Source organism: Rhinatrema bivittatum, chromosome 2 (genome assembly GCF_901001135.1).
Source record: "Rhinatrema bivittatum chromosome 2, aRhiBiv1.1, whole genome shotgun sequence".
NCBI lineage: Eukaryota > Metazoa > Chordata > Amphibia > Gymnophiona > Rhinatrematidae > Rhinatrema > Rhinatrema bivittatum.
In genome coordinates this window covers 414,903,149-414,929,965 of record NC_042616.1, presented here as the reverse complement: position 1 = coordinate 414,929,965, position 26,817 = coordinate 414,903,149, and the positions used below count along the sequence as shown (strand labels likewise).

Here is a 26,817-nt window from a genome sequence, read left to right as displayed (position 1 = left end):
ACCAACTATTAGACACTGATTTGATCTTGGGATCCCTTTGAGGGCATGGTGATATGGTCGATGCTCTTTGAATTCAACTCATGTAATAGTTTGAGTTTTAAAGCTGAGGAATTTGTGATCAGACTTATAGGTCTGATTCTGTTGAGAAATTATGTACAGGTTTCTCTTCAGAGTTCTCTTCTGCAGGCAAGGAGTAGGTCTCCTCTGGAGGACCTCTTCTGCACCCATTTTGTGCAAGAAGTAGATCCTTTAATTTGGAGATCCCTTTAATTTGGAGATCAAGGAGCAACCTAAGGCACCATTACTAGGCTTCCTCAGATACCTCTGTGCCCCTAACTTGCTGGTGGTAGTACCACTTTCACCAACTATGTCAGGAAATTCAGATTAGAATCTGTGAAACTCCACTCCATTCTTGCAGTTGGTAAGAAGGTAGACACAAAATATGTTTGAAAAGCTTCTGGATTTGACAAAGTCCAGTTACCACACCAATATTTGCTTGTCAAATATGCCTTGACAAAGCCAAAGGGACTAAGGCTTTACTCCTTGATATGCCTCTGGGAGGAAATCTGGGTATGGAACTTTACAGGAAGATCATCTTTCAAAATGCCATGCTTAGCTACCTATCACACATTCTGTACTGAACTGAGCAAAGATGTTTTCTGAGTTTCTCCCTCCAGAAAAATAAGGGTAACTTGTTAATCTGAACACTCAAAAGAAGCATGGAAAGCACTAGTTGACCTATGATTTTGTGATGGCATTGAGAGCCTCTGCCATGGCTGTGAGCCTGGGGGAAGATGGGCAGGACATGCCCTGCAGGGGACAAAATCTGTTTAGAGATCGTTAGAGAAGCAGTGACTATTAAGAAAAAAACCCAAATCACTGTTTCATGCTTTCTCCCACTTTTCACCAAAAAGAGGCATCCAGGGTGCATCATTGAGGAGACTTGTTTTGTTTTTACCTCTGAAGAATAAAGCATCTGATACCCTGTATCCATTGGATGAATAGGAATGTCAGAATCAGGACATTCAACTGCCATGAGGACATAATTATCAAAACTCCTACAAACAAATCTTCACAATCACTGATAGAAGTATAAATGAAGTGGAGATATTAAGCCATTCTAATTAACAACTATGCCAGCATGAGGTCTCAGTGTTGTCAAAAGGACTAATATTCTGCCCTGCCACTAAACAGGATACAATTCAGTTTTATTTTGACATGGAGGAATTCTTCAGAAAACTGCATCTAAAGGTACATTTTCACAAAATAAAGAGAACTTCCAACATTTAATTACAGATTCAAAAAAGAGAGAACCTATTTTACCTCTCCAAGTGGAGACAACTATAAACTAGACAACTACACAGAAAACTTTAAACATAAATGTATTGCCATTGGCATTCAGTGTCTAACTTGAACCCCTAGATGGTCAGTTAAATCTCTACCCCAGCTGCAGATGATAAACTCAGTTCTTGGTTACAAAAAACATTGAGTGAAGAACAGTTCAACACTCACAGTAGATAAAGTCCCAAGAGTAGCCGAACAAGTTAATGAAACAGTTACAGCTGTAATAAGTTTCTCTGAAAACAGACAGTAGCTGTGGGTTAATAGTACATAAGAGGTGCCTATCCGATCCCAAAGAGGATGAGTACAAGCTGTTAGCCTGTCAAGAGCCTACTTCCAACTGAAAGTCTCTGCAGGAAATTGTCCCAGAGATTCCTTGGGTGAAGGGACCAGTAGGAAGAGGACAAAAGCATAGGGGGAGATAGAGCAAAAAGAATTGATCTAATAGGAAGTAGAGAAACATTCAGACAATCAGGGCAGGGAACTTAAACCCTGTAGAAAATCTAAGCTGTGCAATTTCACAAGATGAGAGTGGTAGCATAATATAGAAATGTACATTCACTGGAGAGGCAGAACACTCCCTGCTTGGTGGTATAGATACTACTATAAAACATTATATAATCAAAGAACTGTCAAAAATATGCAATACTCTATAATGTCCAATTATTTTCATGAGACATAAGGAACACTGTCTCGGTGACTGATCTGATGAAGGTCTTCACTGTTATAAACCTTTCCATTGCTGCTGGGAGAGGTTTTCACAGTGAGTTCCATTGGCCATCTATTTTATTAAGCTCATCCATCTTTCAGTAGTATAAGGTCACTTTATCCCAGGACAAGCAGGATGCTAGTCCTCACATGTGGGTGACGTCATTGATGGAGCCCTATTGCGGAAAACTTTCTGTCAAAGTTTCTAGTAACTTTTGACTGGCACACTGAGCCCACTGAGCATGCCCAGCATGCCATGATATTCTCAGCCACAGGGGTCTCCCTTCAGTATTAGTTTTTCCGCGCTGCTTTTGGCATTGCGGAGCAGGAGCCTGTTTGAGTTTTCTCACACAATTCTGACTAAAATCAGAATGAAAAAGTTAATAATTCTCTCCCATATCGGGGTCTCCCTCATTACCACTGGCCGGTGAGTAAAATATTTTCATTCAACTCATTTGAGTATAAAATTTTTTCTTTACAATACACATCGACGGCATCATGGCCATGGGATTCAAAAAGTGTTCCAAATGTAATCGGACCATGTCGATTACGGACCCACACCTCGAGTGTGTACTTTGCTGGGGCCAATCTCATGATGTAACATCTTGCCCAAAATGTGCTGAAATGACCGCTAAAGGTCGGAAGGCGCGACAAGAAAAGATGGAACACTTGTTCCATCTTCAACTTTTACCTTCCCCATCGACGTCCACTCAGTCATCTCCGTCCGGAGTTTCGAAACGACTGATACTTAAAAAAAAAAAAAACGTTGTCCGGTAGGTTCAGGGGATCGTTTGTCAGCGACCCCATCCGTGGCATCGACGAAGTCAGCGTCGGAGCATCGATCGAAACATCGACATCCATCGACACTGGAATCTCTGCTATCCCCGGAGAAGTCGACAGCCAAGCGGCCTCGCCTCAGGAAACACCAAGGCCTTCGACACCGAGGCGTTCACAGTCTATCGAGGTGCCAGCCATTGAACCTCCACAGGGCCCTGTGGTAGGATTGATAACGCCGCCATCGCCACCACGTGTAGCTGCTCTGCCTGCACCAGCTATCACAGAGGAATTGAGCGGATTTATCCGCCAAGCGGTGCTACAAGCACTTCAAGAACATCGACCATCGATGCCGATGCCCTCGCTGACACCATTGTCTATGCCGGTACGTGTTCCAACGCCGGGACCATCTCCAAGGACACCGATGCCACTACCTGGGGCTCCAGGTCAACCAGAATTGGCTTTATTTCATATGTTAATGGATAGAATCGACACCCTCGTCGGTGCTATTGCACCGAAGTCTATCCCAACTAAACCTATTGGGGATGTTCCTGGACAGAGACCTGTTGATGATCCTCAGCCAGGGCCTTCAGGACTCTTTCAGCCACTAATTCCATCTCTTCCACCGGGATCTTCTCCCACTTCTCCTTCCAGGGAAGCACCATACGACTCATGGGAAGACAAGCATACTGATTCTTCGTCGGAAAGCTTCATGTCTGACCCTTCTCCTCCGGAAGGCAGGAAGAAATCTCCACCAGAGGACTTGTCCTTCACCAATTTCATAAAGGACATGGCAGACACAATACCATTCAACTTAGTGTCTGAGGAAGACACAAGACAGCAGACTTTAGAAGTCTTACAGTTCGTGGATCCCCCAAAAGAGGTCCTAGCCATTCCTGTCCATGAGGTACTTCTGGAGTTGCAACATAAACTCTGGGAACATCCATGCTCGGTTCCACCTATTAATAAAAGAGTGGACACCATCTATCTTGTCCAACATGCTCCTGGTTACCAGAAGTCACAGTTACCGCATCAATCTGTTGTGGTTGAGTCGGCTCAAAAGAAGTCGAAAAGTGTACAACCTCACTCCCCCACTCCACCTGGAAAAGACCATAGATTCCTGGACTCTTTGGGGCGAAAGGTATTCCAAGGAGCTATGCTCAACTCAAAGATAGCATCCTATCAACTTTATATGACGCAATACCAAAGGAATCTATGGAAGCAGATGCAGGAACTTTCCAACTCCCCTACCTCAGCAGTACCAGAAAGCAGCTCAGGCTATAATACACAAAGGACTTGAAGCTGGAAAGCACGAAGTCCGGGCCGCCTACGACAACTTTGAAACAGCTTCAAGAGAGGCAGCCTCAGGGATCCGTGCACGGCGCTGGGCATGGTTAAAAGCCTCTGACCTTAGGCCTGAGGTACAAGAGAAGCTAGTGGATCTGCCCTGCGTAGGTGACAACCTCTTTGGGTCGAAGGTTCAAGATGCAGTGACCCAATTGAAGGAACACACAGAGATATTGTGCCAACTGTCAGTTCCGCAAGACTCTTCATCATCATTGTCTCACAGTCCTCCAAGGAAAGACACTAGAAAACCTTTCTACAGGCAGAGACGATATTATCCACCAGCATCCAGGGGTAGATCTTCTCGTCCACAGCAGAGATCTCAGCCTAGAGCCGCTAGGCCTCAAGCACCACCACAGATGGGACCGGCTGCAGGTTTTTGAGGCCACCACAGAGACCAAAGTCATCTCTATAATCCAAAACCGAACCTGCCAGTAGGAGGCCGTTTCCTCCTTCTACAACCATTGGTTACAGATAACAACAGACCAATGGGTACTCTCAATGATATCTCGAGGTTACCAACTCAATTTCCTCTCAACTCCAAGAGACTCTCCTCCAAAACCTCTTTCGCTAAACAAAAATCACATAATTCATCTACAAGCAGAATTATCCACCCTTCTGAGAGCCAGAGCCGTAGAACCGGTGCCCCGGACTCAGCAGGGCAGAGGATTCTACTCCCGTTATTTCCTCATTCCAAAGAAAACCGGAGGTCTACGTCCCATCCTAGTCCTCAGAAATCTCAACAAATTTCTAAAGAAAGAAAAGTTCAGGATGGTTTTTCTAGGCACCATGCTTCCCCTTCTTCAAACAGGAGATTGGCTTTGTTCTCTGGATCTACAAGACGCTTAAGCTCGCATTCCAATATTCCCTCCTTATCGCAAGTATCTGCGCTTCCTGGTTGTTCAACAACATTTCCAGTACAGGGTACTGCCATTCGGACTTGCCTCAGCTCCCAGAGTGTTCATGAAATGCCTGGCAGTAGTAGCAGCACACTTACACAAGTGTACACATTTTCCCCTATCTGGATGACTGGCTCATCAGAAGTCAGTCTCAACGAGGAGCTCTGGCTTCTCTCAGTCGAACAATTGCTCTGCTTCACTGGATGGGGGTTCTCATCAATTACCAAAAGTCCCATCTCATTCCGTCTCACCTGCTTCAATTCATCGGAGCAGAATTGAACACCATCCTTTCAAGAGCTTTCCTACCTGAGGATCAGGCAGAAACACTCTCCCTATTAGCAAACTCGCTACACTCGCAGAAACAAGCGACAGCTCATCAGTTTCTCCCTTTACTAGGCCACATGGCCTCCACGGTTTATGTCACAAGACTAGCCATGAGAATAACCCAATGGACTTTAAGATCACAATGGATCCAAGCCATTCAACCAATGTCTTCTCCAATTCAAGTAACCCACCAACTACGTTCTTCTCTCCTTTGGTGGATCAACAAAGACAACTTGCGCAAGGGCCTATCCTTCCAGCAACCAGTCCCACAAATAACTTTAACAACAGATGCATCCACCTTAGGCTGGGGAGCTTGCATAGCCAATCTCCAAACCCAGGATACTTGGACAAAACTCAAAGCAACATTTCAAATCAATTTCCTGGAACTTCAAGCTATACGTTATGCTCTGCATGTGTTCAAGGACTGCCTTTCACACAAGACTGTTCTGATTCAAACGGACAATACAGTAGCCATGTGGTACCTGAACAAACAGGGAGGTATGGGCTTGCATCTCCTTTGTCAAGAAGCTGCACAAATTTGGGACTGGGCCCTGACACATTCCATATTTCTCCGGGCCACCTATCTAGCAGGCATCCACAACGTAGTAGCAGATCGCCTCAGTCGTCAGTTCCAACCACACGAGTGGTCCCTGGATCCCTTAGTAGCGACCAGGATATTCCAACGTTGGGGACAACCAACAATAGACCTCTTTGCATCACACCTGAATCACAAAGTGGACAGGTTCTGTGCTCTGCACAGCCAGAAACTCCAGCCAGCCAAGGACGCCTTTGCTCGCCCTTGGAACTCAGACCTTCTGTACGCATATCTTCCGATACCGCTCATAACCAAAACTCTAGTGAAGCTACAACAAGACAAAGGGTCCATGATACTCATAGCCCCATATTGGCCTCAATAACTCTGGCTTCCCATACTTCTAGACCTCTTGATCAGAGAACCAATTCGCCTGAGTGTAGCTCCCACTCTCATAACTCAGGATCAGGGTTGGTTGCGCCATCCCAACCTTCAATCCCTCTCCCTGACAGCATGGATGTTGAAAGCTTGATCTTACAACTACTCAATCTTTCAACCAATGTCTCTCAAGTGCTTATAGCTTCACGTAAACCTTCCACGCGAAAGAATTATTCTTCAAAATGGAAAAGGTTCACTTTGTGGTGCATGCAAAAGAACATCAACCTTTTCTCCTGCCCCACACCTTCTCTACTAGACTATTTATGCCATCTTTCAGACTCTGGTCTCCAGACCTCATCTGTAAGAGTACATTTAAGTGCAATCTCAGCTTACCATAACAAGATGGGAGATGCACCAATATCCATACAACCTCTTGTCAGCAGGTTTATGAGAGGTTTAACTCATCTTAAACCACCAATTCAACCACCTGTCACAGAATGGGACCTGAATTTCATCTTAACAAGGCTCATGCGTTCTCCTTTTGAACCCATGACTTCCTGTGATCCTAAATTTCTCACATGGAAGACTATCTTCCTAATAGCCATTACATTGGCTAGAAGGGTTAGTGAGTTACAAGCACTTGTCACGTACTCACCCTATACAAAATTTCTACATGACAGAGTGGTTCTCCGTACACATGCAAAATTCCTTCCCACAGTAGTTATGGAATTCTACTTGAACCAATCCATAGTTTTGCCCACATTCTTTCCAAGACCTCATTCTTACCAAGAGGAACGGGCCTTATATACCTTGGACTGTAAAAGTGCGCTAGCATATTACTTAGACCGCACTGCAGTCCACAGGAAATCCACCCAACTCTTTGTATCTTTTGATCCAAACAAACCGGGTAATCCAGTGGGCAAACACACTTTCTCCATCTGGCTAGCAGGTTGTATAGAGTTCTGTATGAAAAAGCAGGCCTTCCTCTCCAAGGGCTAGTAAAGTAAGAGCAGTGTTAATCTCAGTAGCACACTATCGCTCAGTGCCAATTTTTGACATATGTAAAGCAGCAACATGGAGTTCTCTTCACACCTTTGCAGCTCATTACTGTTTGGACAAAGAAGGACGACAAGATTCAGCCTACGGACAATCTGTCATAAAGAACTTGTTTCCAGTATAATCCCAACTCCTTCTACATACAACCTGCTGTGATTTTTGGCTGCCTCATTTTTACCAACAATACTGCAATGTTGCTTCACTACAAATGACTCAGCCTATAGCTTGCTAATCACCCACATTTGAGGACTAGCATCCTGCTTCTCCTGGGATAAAGCAAAATTGCTTACCTTGTAATAGGTGTTATCCCAGGACAGCAGGATGTAGTCCTCACGAAACCCACCCGCCACCCTGCAGAGTTGGGTTCGATACGTTTTATTTTATTTTTTGCTAAAGCTTATTGCTACATACAAGACTGAAGGGAGACCCCTGTGGCTGAGAATATCATGGCATGCTGGCCATGCTCAGTGGGCTCAGTGTGCCAGTCAAAAGTTTCTAGAAACTTTGACAAAGTTTTTCGCAATAGGGCTCCATTAATGACGTCACCCACATGTGAGGACTACATCCTGCTGTCCTGGGATAACACCTATTACAAGGTAAGCAATTTTGCTTTCCTGGACATCTGGTTTACTAGATTACCATTTGCAAATGCTCTGCAGAATTGAGTTATTCACACCTCCAGCAGCTCCAGAAGGTGTTGACAAGACTTTGACACCAAATATCTCTACAAGAGACAATGGAGACGTGCAAAGCAGTGGCGTAGCCAGAATTGATTTTTTGGGTGGGCACAAGGTTAACATGGGTGGGCACAAGGCATGCAGGTCTACTAGTTGTTTTCTTACTGATAAATAATGCCATATACTGCACCCTAGAATGGCTTTCTAAGTAGTTTGCAACAGCCATTATGTGTCATGTATGAAACTTTAAAATAATTTACTTCAATTATTTCAAGTATAGAAAACAATCAAATCCAATCATATAATAAAACAAAAATTAATGTATTCTTTCATGAACCATCTTTGCAGAAACCCAGAAATCTTCATAAATACAATAAAATATAATTAATCATCAGAACAGGTGCAGCGCAGAGCTAGGGCAATTCACATTACAAGTAACATGAAAAAAAAAATTCAAATTCTGGTGTAATCTCATTAAAAAATAACCCTCCACTGCTATTTTGTGAAGTAACAAACTCTTGCAAAGAAAGAGGCATCTGGAAACTTGCCAAACAATCACAGCACTGACTCTCAGGATTCAAACAGCAACCTTATGAAAAAGCAGCAATGCAAATACTACACCAGGCCCTAGAACATTAATACATCACCTACGGGAATAACAGAACAGGCTGGACTACTACTACAGAGAAACTATATGCTAGAAATACTCATTTCTGTCACAAACAGGCAAAACTGAGACCGACCCTTACCTAATATAGAAATAAGAGACTATAAATTAGAAACAGAAACATGTAGATAAAGCCAAAATAGAAAGCCTGAGAAACTAAAATGTCTGAACAGTGGAATACTTAAGAAAGAGCAAAATACAAAAATATAAGAATGCACATTCCCAAAGATGACATATTTAAATTGCTATATGCCAAAAAGACTCTCTACAAAAATTACATGCAGTGATAACAGCGAAATATAAATCTCTCAAAAAACTGCTGTAGCATCACAATTTTCACCCAGCTGGGTGGAAGAAACGCTGGGTGGAAGAAACGCAACATCGGCAGACGCCGCCATCCCATGCCGTCCCTAGCACCATCTATTTCGGCCCCCGACGAAGGCACGAGCCGAAACACGGATCCAGTGTCGGGCTTTTTCTATGCTAGCCTCATCTGAAAAACATGGCGTTTCTTCACTTAAGTTCATGTCAATGTGACTTACTATATCTTTACCACCAATAAGTGACAATTTTTATTCTCACGGAAGCATAAAAAACACGGAAGCATAAAAAAATATATAGAGCTGTGACCTATGATTATAAACGTGGGCAAATACAATTTATGCTAACTTAGCATTACTAATTATGCCGGTTTATGAGGTCTGGTATTTCAAAAAAAATTTCTCTCACTTGAGGTGACTCAGAATTCTTGTTGTTAAAATTGTGATGCTACAGCAGTTTTTTGAGAGATATTTAAATTGCTAATCTCTCTCTCTCTCTCTCTCTCTCTCTCTCTCTCTCTCTCTCTCTCTCTCTCTCTCTCTCTCTCTCTCTCTCTCTCTCTCCTCTCTCTCTCTCTCTATCTATATATATATATATATATATATATATATATATATATATATATATATATATATATATATATATATATATATATATATATATATATATATATATATAATTTTTTTTTTTTTTTTTTTTTTTACCTTTGTTGTCTGATCTTTGTATTTTTCTAATCAGTTGGTCCTGGTCTCTCTTTCCCATTTTTTCCCTTGTCGCTCATTTCCTAATTCCTCTTCAGTGTCTTTTCTTCTACTGTCTTCTTCCCTTCCACACACACACACATATATACATAAATGCTTTCTCTCACAGACTCCCTCACACACTCAGGCTCTCACTCTCATATGCTCTCCCCCCCCAAGCTCACATTCTCTGCAGACACACATACAAGCTCTCACTTTCTCACCCCTCCCCAGGCTTATATTCTTATGCACACACAGACACACATCCAGGCACCCATTCTCATCCACACACACAAACCCATTCTCCCATTCTCACCCATATATATACACATTCAAGCTTCCATCCTCACCCACACACACAAACCCAGGCTCCCATTCTCACCCATATATATACACATTCAAGCTTCCATCCTCACCCATATATACACACATTCAAGCTTCCAACCTCACCCACATATTCAAGCTTCCATTCTCACCCACACACACAAACCCAGGCTCCCATTCTCACCCATATATATACACATTCAAGCTTCCATCCTCACCCATATATACACACATTCAAGCTTCCAACCTCACCCACATATTCAAGCTTCCATTATCACCCACACACATTCAAGACTCCATTCTCACTCCCATACACACCCAGGGTCCGATTTTCACCCACACACACACAACAAGGCTCCCATTCTCATCCTCACATACACATTCAAGCCTGTGCACAGTTTCTGCTTCCTCCCCCCAGAGCAGGAAGATCAGCTGGCCTCTCCTGCTGCCACTGGCCTCCTGCTATCTTCGGGCCGTATGGCCGACCGATCTTCCTGTTTGTGGGGGGGGGAGGAGAGCGGAAGCACCGCGCACAGTTTCCGCTTCCTCCCCCCAGAGCAGGAAGATCAGCTGGCCTCTCCTGCTATCTTCGAGCCATACGGCCGACCGATCTTCCTGCTGGGGGGGGGGAGCGGAAGCTGTGCGCAGCGCTTCCGCTCTTCTCCCCCCCCCCCCAAACAGGAAGATCGGTCAGCCGTACGCAGGAGGCCAGTGGCAGCAGGAGAGGCCAGCTGATCTTCCTGCTCTGGGAGGAGGAAGCGGAAACTGTGCGCGGCGCTTCCGCTCTCCTCCCCCCCCCCCCCCCCCAAACAGGAAGATCAGTCGGCCATATGGTTGTAGGACCGCTTCCCCACGTGTGCCGTGATGGCGTGCCAAGCATGGGTTCTCCTCTTCACTGTCGCGGGGATGGGATCCCGCGACAGCCTTGCAGTTCTGGTGTCAGTTGGGTGGGCCTGGGTCTAAATTGGGTGGGCAGCTGCCCACCCAGGCCCACCCGTGGCTTCGCCACTGGTGCAAAGTCCCTAAGTGGGGCTAGACTTATACCAGTTTTTTGGGTGAGGAGCGTGGTGGAGGTCACCATAACTGATGCCTTAGGTTCATTTGAAACTGACTGAAGTTCTTGCATTGATGATAGAGACCTCAAGCCACAAGCATCCTTAAGACTTCATGGGTCCCCTGCAATAGTTCAGCTCCGACACCCCAGTAGGGGGCTACATAAATCTTTGGCTCTTAAAGCATGCTTTTGCTTACAATCAGCATCTGTGGCTGAGAGTGAAGCTTCATTTGCATGTTTACTGAGCACCATATTTACAGAAGTGTCTTTTGTGTTGTGACAATAGTAAGCACTGACAGGATCAAATTACAGCTCTGAACAGCCCAGCTCTGATCTTAGACTACTGAGGTAATCACTGTTGTGAGGGTGGAGCTAGGATGTGAACTTTTGCTCCCTGGCTGGTAATGGACTTGTACAGCTAAAAGATTTGCGAGATGGAAGCAATAAACCACAGTCTACTCAAATTGGTAAAGGCATCTTCTAAATTTACTTTCTGAAAGGTCTCTGCTGTATCCTCTGATACCTCCCTCAAATTTTCAATGTCTTTTCACTGTTCTGCCCTTGGCACTCGATGTCCAGTTTAAACCCCTCAGTCAGTTAAACTCAGTTCTTGGTTATCAAAATCATTTATTTGAATGAAGAACATTTCAACATTCATAGTAGATGAGATGATCTCAAGAGTAGCTGAACAGGTTGAGACTGATATACAGCTGGCCCTATTCTCTCGAATAGTTCACCCAATTCCTTATGGGTATGGAAGATATGTTTTGTAAACATTTAATGGCCCTCCCGTTTCAAGAGGTATTTGGTCACTTATAAACTGCTCTTTACAATACAAAATGTTTCTAGCAATTGTTGCATCCCTCGGTCTCAGACGGCTTCGACCCTGTGCCTCTCCTTTTTCTCTGCTCTCCCCGCTAGCCTTGGGAAGATGGTCACCGCCGCGTCTGCAAGCCGCTCTCTCCGGCGTCCCCGGAATGGCTAAGGCGTTGCCTCCCACCATGTTTCTCCCAAGGGCCTCCTAGTGTGCGCGCGCGCGCTACCCACGTCTTTATTCCAGCTATGGCGCGAACCTTGGGGGCGTCCCCCTCAAGTGACGTCACGCCATCCGGGTATTTAGCCTGTACTTGTTTGCTAGCTCATTGAGTTAGCAAGGATTGGATTCGTCCAATCTAAGCTACTCTGCCGCTTCCGTGCTGCTGTTGGAAGCGCTCTCTCTCTGCCCTTCGGGGTATTCTCCAACCTGGGTACCCGCTCCTCGGGGGCCCTCTGCTTTATTTCAGATGCCTTACTGGTATCAGGTACTCTTTCCTCGAGGGCCTGCTCTCCCTGCCTCGGTGCCTGTAACCATCCTCTTCAGCCTGGTGGAATCGCCAAACCTTACAGCTACCATCTAGTGAGTAACCTATTCTCAGTCTGTCTCATCTACAGCATTGCTGTGCTGGGAGACCTACACCGGAATCTCCCTATACCAACTTGGTGAGACGGGTTCCCTCTTCTGAGGGCCCCGGGACTGCTACTTCTGAATCACCTCACTACGGCCACCTCTGGTGGTATACATCAGCTGTACAAGAAAAGATCTAACTCTGTGTTTGTGTGTCCTGAGTCTAGCCCAGTACTGTGGCTCCCCACGAGGCTCCTCCCCATGGGCATGGTCATCTGCCATAGTACCCGAGAATCCACCCAAACACCGTTAAACCATAACAGCAATTAGATATTTTAATGTATGATTGTTTTGAATTCTGTTATCTTGATGTTGAAGGTTCTAAGTTTTATTTCATTTTACTGTCTTTCAGAATGTAATTTTATTTTCTTTCCATTTATGTAATTTGTCTAGCATGGGTAAATCTATTATAGGCAGAAGATAAAAGCCAGTGCTCCTGAGTTATGATTGATTCAACAAAATCAGTTTGAAAGAGCTGGCTAAGAATTTGCCAGGAATGTTCCATCTTGACTGGCAAGGTAGCAGATCAGACTTGTAGTCAAGATCCTGTCACAGGCCTGCACAGCATTCTGTGGACAGTCTACACCAAACTTCCCTGGGAACAGAATAATCACAGTAAAGCTTGATTAGGTAGTGTTAGTTGTGTAATTCTGTTTCCTTTTCCCAATTTAATGTCTACAAGTTACAGGTTTTCAAGCTCAGTTTTCTTTCTGTTTTGCATATAGGGAAAAATAACCCTTGCTGTAGTTACACGATGTTAGGTTCCATATTAGGAGCTACCACCCAGGAAAAAGATCTAGGCATCATAGTGAATACTTTAAAATCGTCGGCTCAGTGTGCTGCAGCAGTCAAAAAAGCAAACAGAATGTTAGGAATTATTAGGAAGGGAATGCTGAATAAAACTGTAAATGTCATAATGCCTCTATATCGCTCCATGGTGAGACAGCACCTTGAATACTGTGTACTATTCTGGTCACCACATCTCAAAAAAGATATAGTTGCGATGGAGAAGGTATAGAGAAGGGCAACCAAAATGATAAAGGGGATGGAACAGCTCCCCTATGAGGAAAGGCTGAAGAAGTTAGGGCTATTAGGCTTGGAGAAGAAACGGCTGAGGGGGGGGATATGATAGAGGTCTTTAAGATCATGAGAGGTCTTGAACGAGTAGATGTGAATTGGTTATTTACACTTTCGGATAATAGAAGGACTTGGGGGGCATTCCATGAAGTTAGGAAGTAGCACATTTAAGACTAATTGGAGAAAATTATTTTTCTCTCAACGCACAATTAAGCTCTGGAATTTGTTGCCATAGGATGTGGTTAGTGCAGTTAGTGTAGCTGGGTTCAAAAAAGGTTTGGATAAGTTCTTGGAGGAGAAGTCCATTACCTGCTAGGGAATAGCCACTGCTATTAATTGCATCAGTAGCATTGGATCTTCTTGGTGTTTGGGTAATTGCCAGGTTCTTGTGGCCTGGTTTGGCCTCTGTTGGAAACAGGATGCTGGGCTTGATGGACCCTTGGTCTGACCCAGTTCTTATGGTTTTAACATGACGTGCCAACACCCTTCCGCCTGCCCGTTAGGGTTCAAGATGCCCTTGGCCAAATTTTTATCCCAGCCCTAGTGCCTTGCACACCTAGGTACATTTGGTGCATTTCTCGGACATCCTCAGCTCGGTACTCACCCATATGTGAGGACTACCATCCTGCTTGTTCTGTGAGAAAGCAAATGTTGCTTACCTGTAACAGGTGTTCTCACAGGACAGCAGGATGTTAGTCCTCACGAAACCCGCCCTGCGGTGTTGGGTTCGTAACGTTTTCTTATTTTATTTTCGGCACTACCTGTAGCTTTTAAACAAGATTGAAGAGGGACCCCTGCTGGTTGCAGGGTTAGTGCCATGCTGGGCATGCCCAGTAGGGGCCAGTCAAAGTTCTGGAAACTTTGACAAAAGTGTTCCATGATTGGGCTCCATCCTGTGATGCCACCCATATGTGAGGACTAACTTCCTGCTGTCCTGTGAGAACACCTGTTACAGGTAAGCAACATTTTGCTTTCCCAGCTGACTTGAGGAGCCAGGTCTTCCATATGACACTTTAAAAGCTCTCTATAATGGTCCAGTTAGATAATCACTTGATAGGATCCTCTATCTTGTTTAGGGAGGCTCTCAAAGGATAACATCTAGTGCCATCTCATGGGATGATATTCATGAAATAACATTTATAAATGAATGTATTTTTTATCAACAGGAATGCTACTAGCCATTCTAGAAAAGTGTGGTGCCATCCCAAAAATCAACTCTGCAGATGTGTCTGTTGGGGAAGGGACAGTAGCAGCAGGTTATCAGAACTTCATAATCTGCGTGGAGATGTTCTTTGCTGCCCTTGCCCTGCGCCATGCCTTCACATACAAGGTTTATGTGGACAAAAGATTGGATGCCCACGGTGAGTTTGTTGTGTAGTTAATCTTGACATATCTCTAACTGTCCTTGCATAATTGTCGTGGAATAAAGGATTATATATTCTGTAAGCTATCATGTTACACTAAATATAAATAATAAACCTAAAAAATATTATATGGCTTTGTATGAGGACCTAAAAAAAAATAAGCGGAGGCTTTGCATTACGGGCATCCAAAACTGTAATTCTTCCCTCTATAAGGACCTGCTACCTACAGATCAAAAAAAAAAAAAAGTGTGGCCACTACTACATAAGAAACCACCTTGAATCCAGGTGAACCTGAAAACTACTGCCCAGTGTCAAATATCCCATTTCTAAAGAAGCTGGTAGAACAAACAGTATGAACTCTCAACTAAGTGACTGGCTGGCAGAGAAAAAATGGCTGGACCCATATCAATCAGAATTTAGACAAAGCCATAGAATAGAGTCCGTCCTTGTTGCCTTATTAAATGATCTTCTGAAATACTGTAATACAGGGCTTCCCAAACTGTGGGTCAGGACTCCAAATGAGGTAACAAAGCCTCCAGTTGGGGTCATAAATGCCTCAAAGGGCAGTGCCCTTTGGTGAGGAGGTATTGGGGCCATTGCAGGGCTTGTGAGTTTGCACTAGCCCACAGATCTTGTGCTGACTTTAATTACTAATGCTGCAGCTGCTTGCAGATCACGATCAGGTTTTGGACCAGCCATTGGGGAAGGGTGGGCCGAGTGTGCACAGGCCTGTGGAGATTGCAACTGCTTCTCTCTCCTTACCTACCACTGAATCTACCCAAGTAAAAAAATGCTACCCCTGTCATGAACCTGCTCTCTTCCCACCAGTTTTTATCCACCTTTGGCCTGGGGCTGAAAGCAAAATGTTGCTGCTGACCCTAGCCAAGGGGATGTTTGGAGGGAAGGATCAAATGCAGGAAGGGTTGGATCAGTGGGAGGGGAATTGACTGTACAAGGTGAGGGGCGGGATTGACAAGCTCCTGGGGGTGAAAGAGGAGCTGGGAGTGAGAGGGTAAGAACTGGGGGGGTGGGGGGGCATGTCCATACCAGCCGCTTGAGCATATGCTTCTCTCTTGTGCTCTCTTGGACCTGGCGGGGTTTTCCCGTTTTACCACCTTAATTGATCGCTATTAATTATCGCAACTGGGTTCTCAAGAGTGCTAATATGCTCTTAGATTACCTAATTTCTCTGGGAGCAGATGGCGAGCTGTACCAAGCGTGCAGGACCTGAGAAGTTTGGTGGCAGAGATAACAAAATGGCGGCGGAAAGCCCAAATGCGGATGGCCTTTCAGAGATGGCGTTTAAAGAACTTACTCAGGCATCTCTGCCACCCTCACTGATCATTTACAAAGAATCAATCCTCTTTGATGAAATCCGAGATAAAACTGAAACCTAAGCGACTGCGCTCTCAGCAGTGCAGCATAAAATAGAGTACGAGGAGAGAATGTTGGCCTTAGATTCCGGTGCAATCGAGCCGGTCCATTGAGGGCAAGCTAGAGGACCTCGAAAACCATAGCAGAAAAAAAAATCTGTGCATTGTTGGGGGTCCCAGAGGCTGTCCACGGGGAAGAACTGACTAGACTCTGAGAAAAACATCCCGGAGCAACTGCAGCTTGATATGCATACTTTCCCCATACTCATTGAATGTGTGCGCCACATCTTGGCTGGGGACCTGGACCAAAAACGGCCCTGGCAAGTGATTGTCCGAATTTTAAACTATATGGATAAAGCCAAGATCTTACAGGCTTACCGGGCAAATAAATCTGGCTATTAATGAGGCAAAACTCCTGCTTTTCACCGACTTCTACAAGGTTCCAGCAGCACAGAGAGAATTCTCACCATATTGCACTCAATTATAACAGCGAGGGATTAAGTTCTCCTTTCAGTACCCTGCACGCTTAAAAATATTTCACCATGGAACACCCAGGCTGCTCTCTTCAGTCCAGAAAGCTAAAGAGTTCATGGACCAGCTCCAGGAGTGATGTGGCTAATAGAGGCCATGTTTTTGGTCTCTACCCCATCGAATTTCAGTAATGCTCATGGTTTTTTCGAGCATATTTCCACTTTTAGATCAGCGCTCAGATTGTATGGGTTCAGAGATTTTCAGATCCTGCATGTTGCTCAGCCCTATTTCTTTTTACCTCATTCCTAGTACATTCTGAGGTCCGTGACTACCTGTGCATCTTATGTCTCCTGGATCACTTTGGACTGGCATATGGTTTTTGCAGCACATTTTTGAGATCTCTTTGAGATCTCCTCTCATTTTTGATTTTCTCCTCCCTTCCCAGTTTTTTTCTCCTTTTTTGCTCTCTTGCATGCCCATTGAAATGCTGGGCAGGGGTGGCAGGGGACCCTGCCGGATCCGGGAGACCTCTACCGAGCATGGGTGTCCTTTTCCAGTGGGGGAGGAAGTGTCCACTCCTTCACTGGTGCAGCTGGAGAGCCCCCCTCGGGCCGGGATGTGAGAGTTTGGGGTGTATATATGATGGGGTCTAATCTGGGTGGGGAGTGGTTTTGTGTATATGTTGGCCTACTCAAGTTCAGCGACAGTTTTTTCTGTGTATGTGTGCTCAGATGAGGGGGGAGCGGATCTATGCTGGGGGATCCCTCCTCCTACGCTGTGCAGCTTACTGTCTTGGATTTATGCCACTGCTGATTTTCATGTCTAACCTTGTGTTTTCTTCTCTTAACATTGAGGACTCCACTCCTTAACGATTTGTGTAAATGTGGAGTCCATGTGGCATTCCTCCAGGAAATCCATCTGGATGACGATGAACACAAGAAGCTACAAGGCGAATGGGTTGGGCACTGTTTTTTCTCCTCCTTCTCATCACGACAGAGTGGGGTGGCAATACCGATTCACAAGTTGATTTCATTCCAGAAAGAAAAATGCTATTCTGATCCTAATGGTCGATTTGTTATTGTGGTGGGGTAACTTCAAGGGATAAAGATGATTCTGGTTAACCTATATGCCCCCAATATTTACTCTCATAGCTTTTTCTCAAATCTCCTTGCTAAACTCTTGGCCTGGGACAGCTATACTATAATCCTGGGAGTTGATTTCAATGTGGTAGACACTCTTTGGATTGCAAACTGGCTAAAACGCCCAAGAAAAACCAAGCTGATCTGGGGGTGGGCTTCCTGTCCCAGGAACTACGCCTAATTGATGCGTGGCGTACATTGCATCTGGAGGACCGGGAATTCCTCTTCTGTTCCCGTGTGCTCAATGCATACTCTCGTCTGGGCTATATTCTCATCTCTGAAATTCTTTATAACAAGCTAGTAGCTAGTGAGATTCATGATGTCCCATTCTCAGACCATGCCATGGTTCTTGTCACACTTGAGCTGGTCCTGCTTCCCCTGGGTCAGGTTCGCTGGTCTATGCCCCTCCACCTCTATCCTGACAAGTGCTTTGCTGTTTGTTTGCAGGATAAGTGGAAAGAATGTTAATTTTAACTTGACACCCAGAATTGAACCCATTCTTTTCTGGAGTGTGGCTAAGGCCGGTATGAGGGGGGTCATATTTTAGCATTACCACACTTGCATCAAATGTGACAGGAGCTCTATCCTAGCCCTGACTAAAAACAATTATGGCACGAGGAGGAAGTGACATCACCGATGGTGGCAGCAGCCTAATTACGAAGCTCCTCAACCTCCCGGCGAATCTATCAGCATCAAAGCTTCCATTCCTTAATTATACATTCTTTTTCTGGCTATCTGGGCAGTATAAGACTAGATTATGGCTGCAAAGCGAAAATCACTTGATTTTAGCCACTTCTCCTGCCGAAAAACTGAGTCATCTGATGACTAGGATGGCGGTGAGGATAGGCCCAGAGAGGCTGAACCAGGCCTAGACCCTATAGAGACAACATCTCCAGTGGCCACAGAGCTGCCAACTAGAGAGGAGTTTAGAGACGGGTTCTGCGAACAACGTAAAGACATTAAAAATATCAAACGAGCTGCTGCAAAGTATGGCAGAAATTAAAGAGGAAATATCCTCCTTTGGCCACCGCATAGATGAGCTTGATACACGGCTGGACTGCCAAGAAGACCCGAACAAGAACGTGCAAGAAATATGTGCTTCTTTGCAACATAATAATGCCTTTCTAAAAGAAAAACTTGCGGACCTGGAAAATAGGAGTTGCTGAAATAACTTGCGTTTCCGAGGTATCCAGGAAACGCCGGAGAACGCAAATTGTGTTGAGACCGTGAGGAGGCTTGGACACTTCATTCTAGGTGCCCACAACACTGAGGCTGCGAACGATATACCCAAAAACGATAGAGCACACCAAGCACTTGGGCCGATTATCAACAACCACCCTTTTGTTTTCTCAACTACATCACAAAAAAGAAAAAATTGCGACTGCTTCCAGACAGCAACAAGTATGGACATAGGAAAACCAAAAAATTTCCATCTTCGCAGACCTCTCCAGAGCAACCCTACAGAGCCGCTTCGAACTCAAGGAAATCACTGCCTATCTCTGCAAGGAAAATATAAAATATTGCTGGCTACACCCTTTCGGCCTCTTATTCATCTGTGACAGGACCTCTTCTAAAATCCACACTGCTGCTGAAGCGATTGCCATCTTAAAACCATGAGGCTTCGCCCCTGCCACGCAACCTGCGCCATTGAATGAAAGTTGACTCCCTAGAAACACACACCCGACATGGCAGCGAGTTGGCAAAAGAAATAGCTGCCTTTGGAGAGAAAATGGAGACCTAGACCTGCTTAGCTGACTTGAGCAAAACAGCTTTATTCAAACAGGAAGGTTTATTCTCTTATGCTGCATACCATCTTCCACTGCGTGAATCACAGCGAAGAAAGCTAAATATGGTACATTTTGAAAAACTGGTTTCACGATCTTTATCGCACCCATTATTGAATTATAGAACTATGCAAAAATAGAACTGGTTAGGCTAGTAACACTGTGATAGCATTTCTACCACTTAAATCTTGTTGTATTGATTCACCAGGTGGGTTGGGGAAACTTCCTTTGGGTGTGGCCACGCTTCCTCCCCAGAGATGAGGCATGGTCTATATGGAGGTCTAAGCAGATCCATGGGGAGAACGGGGGGGAGGGGGGATTAGCTCTCAATGTCTGTTTAAAGATAAACACAATGTGTTGTGGTGGTGTAGTATGTAATATCTGTTCTCAGGGGAGGGACGAGGGATTCGAGAATAACTTGGCTGTGCTAACACTGAAACTAAGCATGAGGATATTAACTCAGTCTTTAAAATGGTTAACTTTCAAGTATTCTCTATAAATGTGAAAGGGCTCAATTCCCCTTCTAAGCGTCACTTGCTATATAAGGAACTTGCACACAACAAGGTGGATATAGCCCTAGTACAAGAGACCCATCTTAAGGCACGTTTTGAACATCTTTTGAAGCATCCCCATTTTCCTCGCACCTATTTTACCCCTTCTGACAAAGAATCTAAATATTCTGGAGTTTGTATCTTATTTTCCCTGAACTTCATATTTGACCTTAAAGGTATAACCAAAGATCCAAAGGGAAGGTACTTAATTCAACAGTTACTAGTTAATGGAGTCCCATACACCCTAGTCAATCTGCATGCCCCTAACCAGGGTCAAGGGAGCTTCCTCCTGGAACTTCACAGAGTGCTATCTTCTACCACTATGGATAATTTGTTAATTGGGGAGGACTTTAATATAGCACGAGTACCTGCCCTAGATACATCCACTGGAGTATCCGCCCTGTCCCCCGTCTCAAAGGGCCCAGTTGGGCATTTTTATGGAAGACTGGAATTTGATATTTGGAGATCCTTTTTTCCATCTCCACACTCCTACACATTCTACTCACCCGTACACAACAACTATTCAAGAATTGATTACTTTTTGATAAGAGATTTTGCACTAATGTGCGCAAAGTTGGGGTAGAAGCAATTGTATGGACAGACCATGCCCCTGTGTGGTTTGATGCAACATTTGCAAATTCATACCCAGGACTTAAATTTTGCCACCTCAATGACTTTTTGCTCTTAGATCCTGAATTTAGTAGGACACTTCAAAAAGATATCCAATCCTTTTTATTTCCTTAAATGATACTGGAGAACTCCATCCCACAGTAATATGGGACAATTTCAAAGCCTATATATGTGGGCTGTTTATTTCCAGAGCAGCCTATGTTAAGAAATTTAAGGCAAGGAAATGCGAAGAGCTAAGGTGCTCCATACAGTCCCTTGCTCACCAGCATGCATTGAAAGGGACTCCCGGTACCCTGACTCAGTTGACTAAGGCTAGGGAGGAATTGAAATGGTAAGAAGTGTCCAATTTAGCTCACTCATTGAACTTAGTGAGGTAGGAACACTATGAATCAGGTAATAAAGCAGGGAAACTATTGGCACGAAAGCTGAAGCAAATAATGTCCCAAAATGTAGTGCTTAAAATCAAAGATGAGAAAGGAGACATGCTGTTCAATCCAGCTGAAATTAGAAGCAGATTTCTGAAATTCTATGAGAACCTATATAGCTCGGATACCAATATCTCCCTTGAAGCTATCTCAGAATTTCTGAAGGATATTAATCTCCCATCACTTTCGCAGGAAACCCAAGATGAACTAGACCGGGAAATTACCACGTCTGAGATATTGTCAGCTGTCAAGGGCTTACAGCTAGGAAAGGTCCCGGGCCCAGATGGGCTAACAATTCGCTTTTATAAGCAGCTTGCCCCCTATATAGTGGTACCCTTGCAGAAAATGTACAATTTTCTAATAACAGGGGAATCCTTAATGCCAAAGTCCAATTTGGTGGGCATTACGATTATTGCCAAACCCAGCAGAGACCCCACACTATGCAGGTCCTATAGCCCCATATTGCTAATTAATGTGGATCTCAAAATATTAGCTAAAATACTAGCTGCCCGGCTTAATGCCCACATAGCTAAGCTAATACACCAAGATCAAGTGGGATTTTCCCAGGCTGGATGGTTGGCCATAATGTCTGAAAGCTTATGGACATTATGCAGTGGGTACATAATGAACAGAGTCCAACTCTATTTCTCTCTATAGACATGGAAAAGGCCTTTGACCTTGTGCATTGGCCCTACCGTTTTTGGGTCTTGGAGGGCATGGGTTTTGGAGCAGGTTTTAGAACCTGGATAGACAAACTCTTGACTGCTCCGTAGCCTGTGTGAGAGTCAGTGGGGGGGTATTCTAATGACTTTGTAGTGGGCCGGGATACTAGGCAAGAATGCCCTCTATCACCACTACTCTTTGCCATATTTCTTGAACCCCTTGCAATTAAAATTAGGAATAATGATATTTCAGGCATCCAAGCGGGAAATAGGTCACTCAAATTGTCCCTATTTACAGATATTATATCCACAGTGAATAACCCGCACGTATCACTGCTTACTATTGAAACAGAACTGGATAAGTTTAGCAGAGTGTCTGGATTTAAGGTTAATTGGGAGAAATCTGAGATATTAAACGTGTCGTGTGACTCTAAAATGGTAGACTCGCTGAAATCCCACCACCCATTCTGGTGGACTAAACCAAAGCTAAAATACTTGGGGATTTATCTAGGGCAACATCCATCCTCCTTGTACTATTTAAATCCCCCCCCCCTGTTGACCAGCATCTGGAGGGAGCTAGAAAAGTGGGGGAACGATTGACTATATCCTGGCTGGGCAGAATCGCATTAATTAAAATGAATGTTCTCCCGCGCCTCCTTTCTCTTTCAAACTCTACCTTTTCGCATACCCAATCTCTTGTTGAAAAGGTGGCAACTTAAAATCTTTAGCTTTATATGGAATAGGCGACCCCCAAGGAAGTCTGTGGAATTTCCAATATCCCCATCTTTGCAGCAAAATTGGGTGGCCCCTTCCCATTAACTTGGGCTGGGTCCTCCTTCCGGTACTTGGACATTCAGGATGCGAGATTTGTCGAGGAACTCTACGAACTAAATATAGGCTCATCCCTACGTAATACTAAGGCCCTATTGCAGAAGTGGAAAGCCCTCCCTCTCTCCATTCTGGGCCATTGTGCTTTTGGTCAAGATGACTATCTTTTCAAAACTTTTATACTCATTACAAATGCTGCCATTATGGCTCAAATCTTCAACTATACGAGCTTATCAGTATATGGTGGGGTCGTTCATAAGGCACAATCGTGTGCAAGAGTGAACCTTGATGTACTCAAGGCTAACCTGGGAACGAGGTGGGATCGCCCTCCCTGACATATGTATTTATAATGTAGCATGTCTTCTCTGTTACGTACAAGAGTGGGTGTCTCACCGACCAAAATTTGATCTGGAGGGCTTGATGGCTGACTGGACTGTACCCTACTCCCTGATTAACTTGATCCATCTCAGCTCCAATAGACTGTTATCTCTGAAAATCTTGCGGTTCTAGCTTACTACCTTGCATAAAGCCTGGATGTGGTGGAGGGGATTGATGTGTTGGAGTGCAACGGTCTCACCTTTTCTACAATTTGTTGGTAATCAGGATTTTTTGCCAGGCTTGGGACCCTCGATTTTTCAGGAGTGGGCGGTCAGAGGGATTCACAGTCTGGCTCATTTGGCCGACTCTGAGTCTACGTTTCTCTTCTCATTTGATCAACTGCGGAAAGAGTGGGATATTCCGAAACATAACGTTTTTGCTTACCCACAGGCCCGCCATTATTGCCTCGCTACCTACCAAAATGATGTATCATTCAGTTCTCTAACAGCTTTTTGGAGACCTCACCATGTTTAACAAAATTGCTATTTGGGGGAGGCAGCTTCTTTCTGATTAATCTGCCCCGCATCTGACTTGTCTTGCTGCAAAATGGAGTGTAGATCTGGGTACTGAGATCTCGCCGCATTTAATGACCTGTGCCTTTAAGCTGACACACTGGCACTACTTAGCTGCTTCTATGAGAGAAATCCAGTTCAAACTATTACACAGAACTTACATCCAGGGCTTGGGGGTGTTTTGACGACTGTGTGATTCAGATACATGTTTAGAATGCAAAGCCACCCTGGGAGACATTTGTCACATGTTCGCTGGCTGCTCTAAATTACAGCCTTTTTGGCATCAAGTCACGTCTCACCTAGACAAGCTGCTGGGTTGTAATATCCCTTGGTCCGGGGAATCTCTATACTTATGCTTTTGGGATAAGCGGTGTTCAATTCCATAGGGGGCAGGAAATTTCTTGTGATGGCAATCCTACTTGCTAAAAAGGCCTTTTTGGCAAATTGGAAATCTGAGGAGGCACTTTCTTTTGCTCAGTGGAAAAAACATCGCATACAGCATGGCTAGAATCATTTCAGAGAAGGGACTTGGCATCTCATAAGGTTCTTCATTTCCTAAAAGGTTATTTTCTCTGTTGGGATAAAGTCCTCCATGATTGTACATGGTGTCCATATTGCTCAGCTAACTACATTGCCTAACCAATTTTTTTTTATGTAAGGTGTGTGCTCTCCTCTGTAGGCGAGTGAATGTGAGAGTATGCATGGGAGTGTCTGAGGTGTGACTGTTTGTTCATTGTAGGGGGTTGTATGTGCTTGGGTTTTGGGGCTAATTTGAAAAGTTGGGTCATTGTAGTTGTATTATAAGTCAATGACTGTCTTTCCTTCGCTGTTCAATGGATGCTTTTGTCTGTGTTTTCAATGACCCAATAAAGATGAATTTAAAAAAAAACCAATGGGTGAGGATGTGAGAGAAGAGTTGGAGGTGAGAAAATGAGGAAGGGGCTGATAGATGATCAATGGGGGGGTTATAAAAATGTATTAGAGGTGACAGGCTGGAGAGGGTGGGCTGGGAAGATGAGCTGAAGGATGTAAGAGGAGGATCAATTGGAGGGGCAGTGTTTAAGACAGGAAGTCCTTTGGAGGGGGATGAAGGTTGAAAGAAAGGGTTAGGGTTGAGAGGAGATCAGTGGGAGAATGAGTGGAGAGATTGTTAGAGGTGAACCACACCTCTGCTAATTAGGTTTGGTTGACCTCTGGGATCATGTGAATTTTTTAAAGTGCTAAAATGGGATCACATTGGCTAAAAGTTTGGGAAGCCAAGCAGCAGTTCTAGAGCTATTGGATATCTCAGTAGCCTTTGACACTGTAGATCAGAACATAATTATCATGACTTATAGGGGCTGGCCTAAGTAGCAAGGTCCTAATCTGCTTCAACTCCTTTCGGTATGATGGGCAAGAATTTACATTTCGCTGATACTTTATCAGCACTCTGGATCTTGAACTGTGGAGTCCCCCAGAGCTCCATGCTATTACAAGTTTTTCAATATATATCTGACCACTAGCACAACTGATCCAACTCATACTATCAATAGACCCAGACCCATCAACAGGTATAAATAATCTGTTTGTTTCTATTTGTCATCCAAAAATGGACTATAAATGACAAATTTCATCTGAATCCCACCTAAACTGAGATTCTCTGGATACAAAACATACATGAACAAGTCCCTGATCTGAAAATCCTTTTTGGAACCTATGCACTTCCACTAAAAACAGATAAAGCCTCACTTCTGTCATTTCCAAATGCATAACCTACGAAGTGCAACCACTCATTGAGAAGAAAAACCTCCTTGCTGCTGTTCATGCCACAGTAATCACCCAGCTGCATTGCTACAAAAGTATGTATGTGATGTGACCGTGACTTCAAGGATTATCCATCTGTGTCCAAAGTTCACTTTCATAATGTCTGTTGTGGTCTGCATTTTGAACAATCTGCCTCAAGGAGAGAAAGCAGTATGATATCTTAGTTAACTGTGGCAAATATCTGCATTGATTTCATGTTGAAATAACGATATGAAGATATATCACATACATATTTTTTGAGGTCCCCATACAAAGTACCATAGTGGTTTATTTTGAGTAACAAGATGACTTAGAGAATATTTTTTTTCTTCCACCACATTTTTTCTTGCAACAGGGCGTTTGTGATGTTCATAGTTGGATCCTTCAGTTTGATACTTGCATGATTGTGCAAGTAACAGACAGGGAAGCAGGAAGGGAGAGCGATCGTATTATTACATAAGGGATTTCTGTACCTACACTTCTACCAAAATGAATTAAATTTATTTTTATTTAGATTTTTTATATTCTGCTTTTTGCAAGCTTTTGGCACTTCAAAGCAGATTACATTCAGGTACTGTAGGTATTTCTCTGTCCCGAGAGGGTTTACAGTCTGTTTATACCTGAGGCAATGGATGGTAAAGTGACTTGCCCAATGCTACAAGAAACGAGAGTTGAACTTGAACTCTGGTCTTCCTGGTTCATAACCCACTGCTCTAATCATGAGGCTACTCCTCCACTGGGCAGGCTTGATGGACCACTTTGGTCTTTATCTGCCATCACTTTGTCGCATAAATTGAAGAATATTAAAATCTTACTCTTGCACATACCTTCAGAATTTCTTGTATGGGCTAATTCAGACCTTGAATGAAATCCCCTTTTCTTTGAGCACTGACTGAGAAATTAATATGTTGTCATACTACCAGTGATCACTGGCATACACTACAGAAGTCATCTTAATTCATTGCCTCTGGTTTTCTAGCATTAGCTTAAAGCTGCACAAAAAAATTACCTTCTGTTGAATATACCTATATTTTGTTATATTAATACTGAGGGATTTTTGAGTGAAAAAGCAGACACTGGTGTAGGAGTTTGCTTAGGATCGAACATACTTAATGCAAAGTACAAGTTAGTGCTAAGAAATAATCCCAAGTAAATTCAACTCATAGTTCAGGATGTTTCACAGCTACAGTGAAAATGTATCTAAAGGCTTTTATCCACGTCATTGGGCTAAGATTTCAACATTTGTCCATTTAGAACA

At 44.0% G+C, this 26,817-nt stretch overlaps 1 protein-coding gene across 7 annotated transcripts in view; it reads left to right on the top strand.

The window, feature by feature from the left end:
- TMEM184B (transmembrane protein 184B) overlaps positions 1 to 26,817 on the top strand; it is a 269,118-nt gene that overhangs the window by 212,896 nt on the left and 29,405 nt on the right. For all 7 annotated transcript variants that reach the window (XM_029590165.1, XM_029590170.1, XM_029590168.1 and 4 more), the window contains one exon: positions 14,827 to 15,021. In XM_029590165.1, coding sequence (XP_029446025.1) covers positions 14,827 to 15,021 — 195 coding nt within the window. The remainder of the gene's footprint in view (positions 1 to 14,826; positions 15,022 to 26,817) is intronic.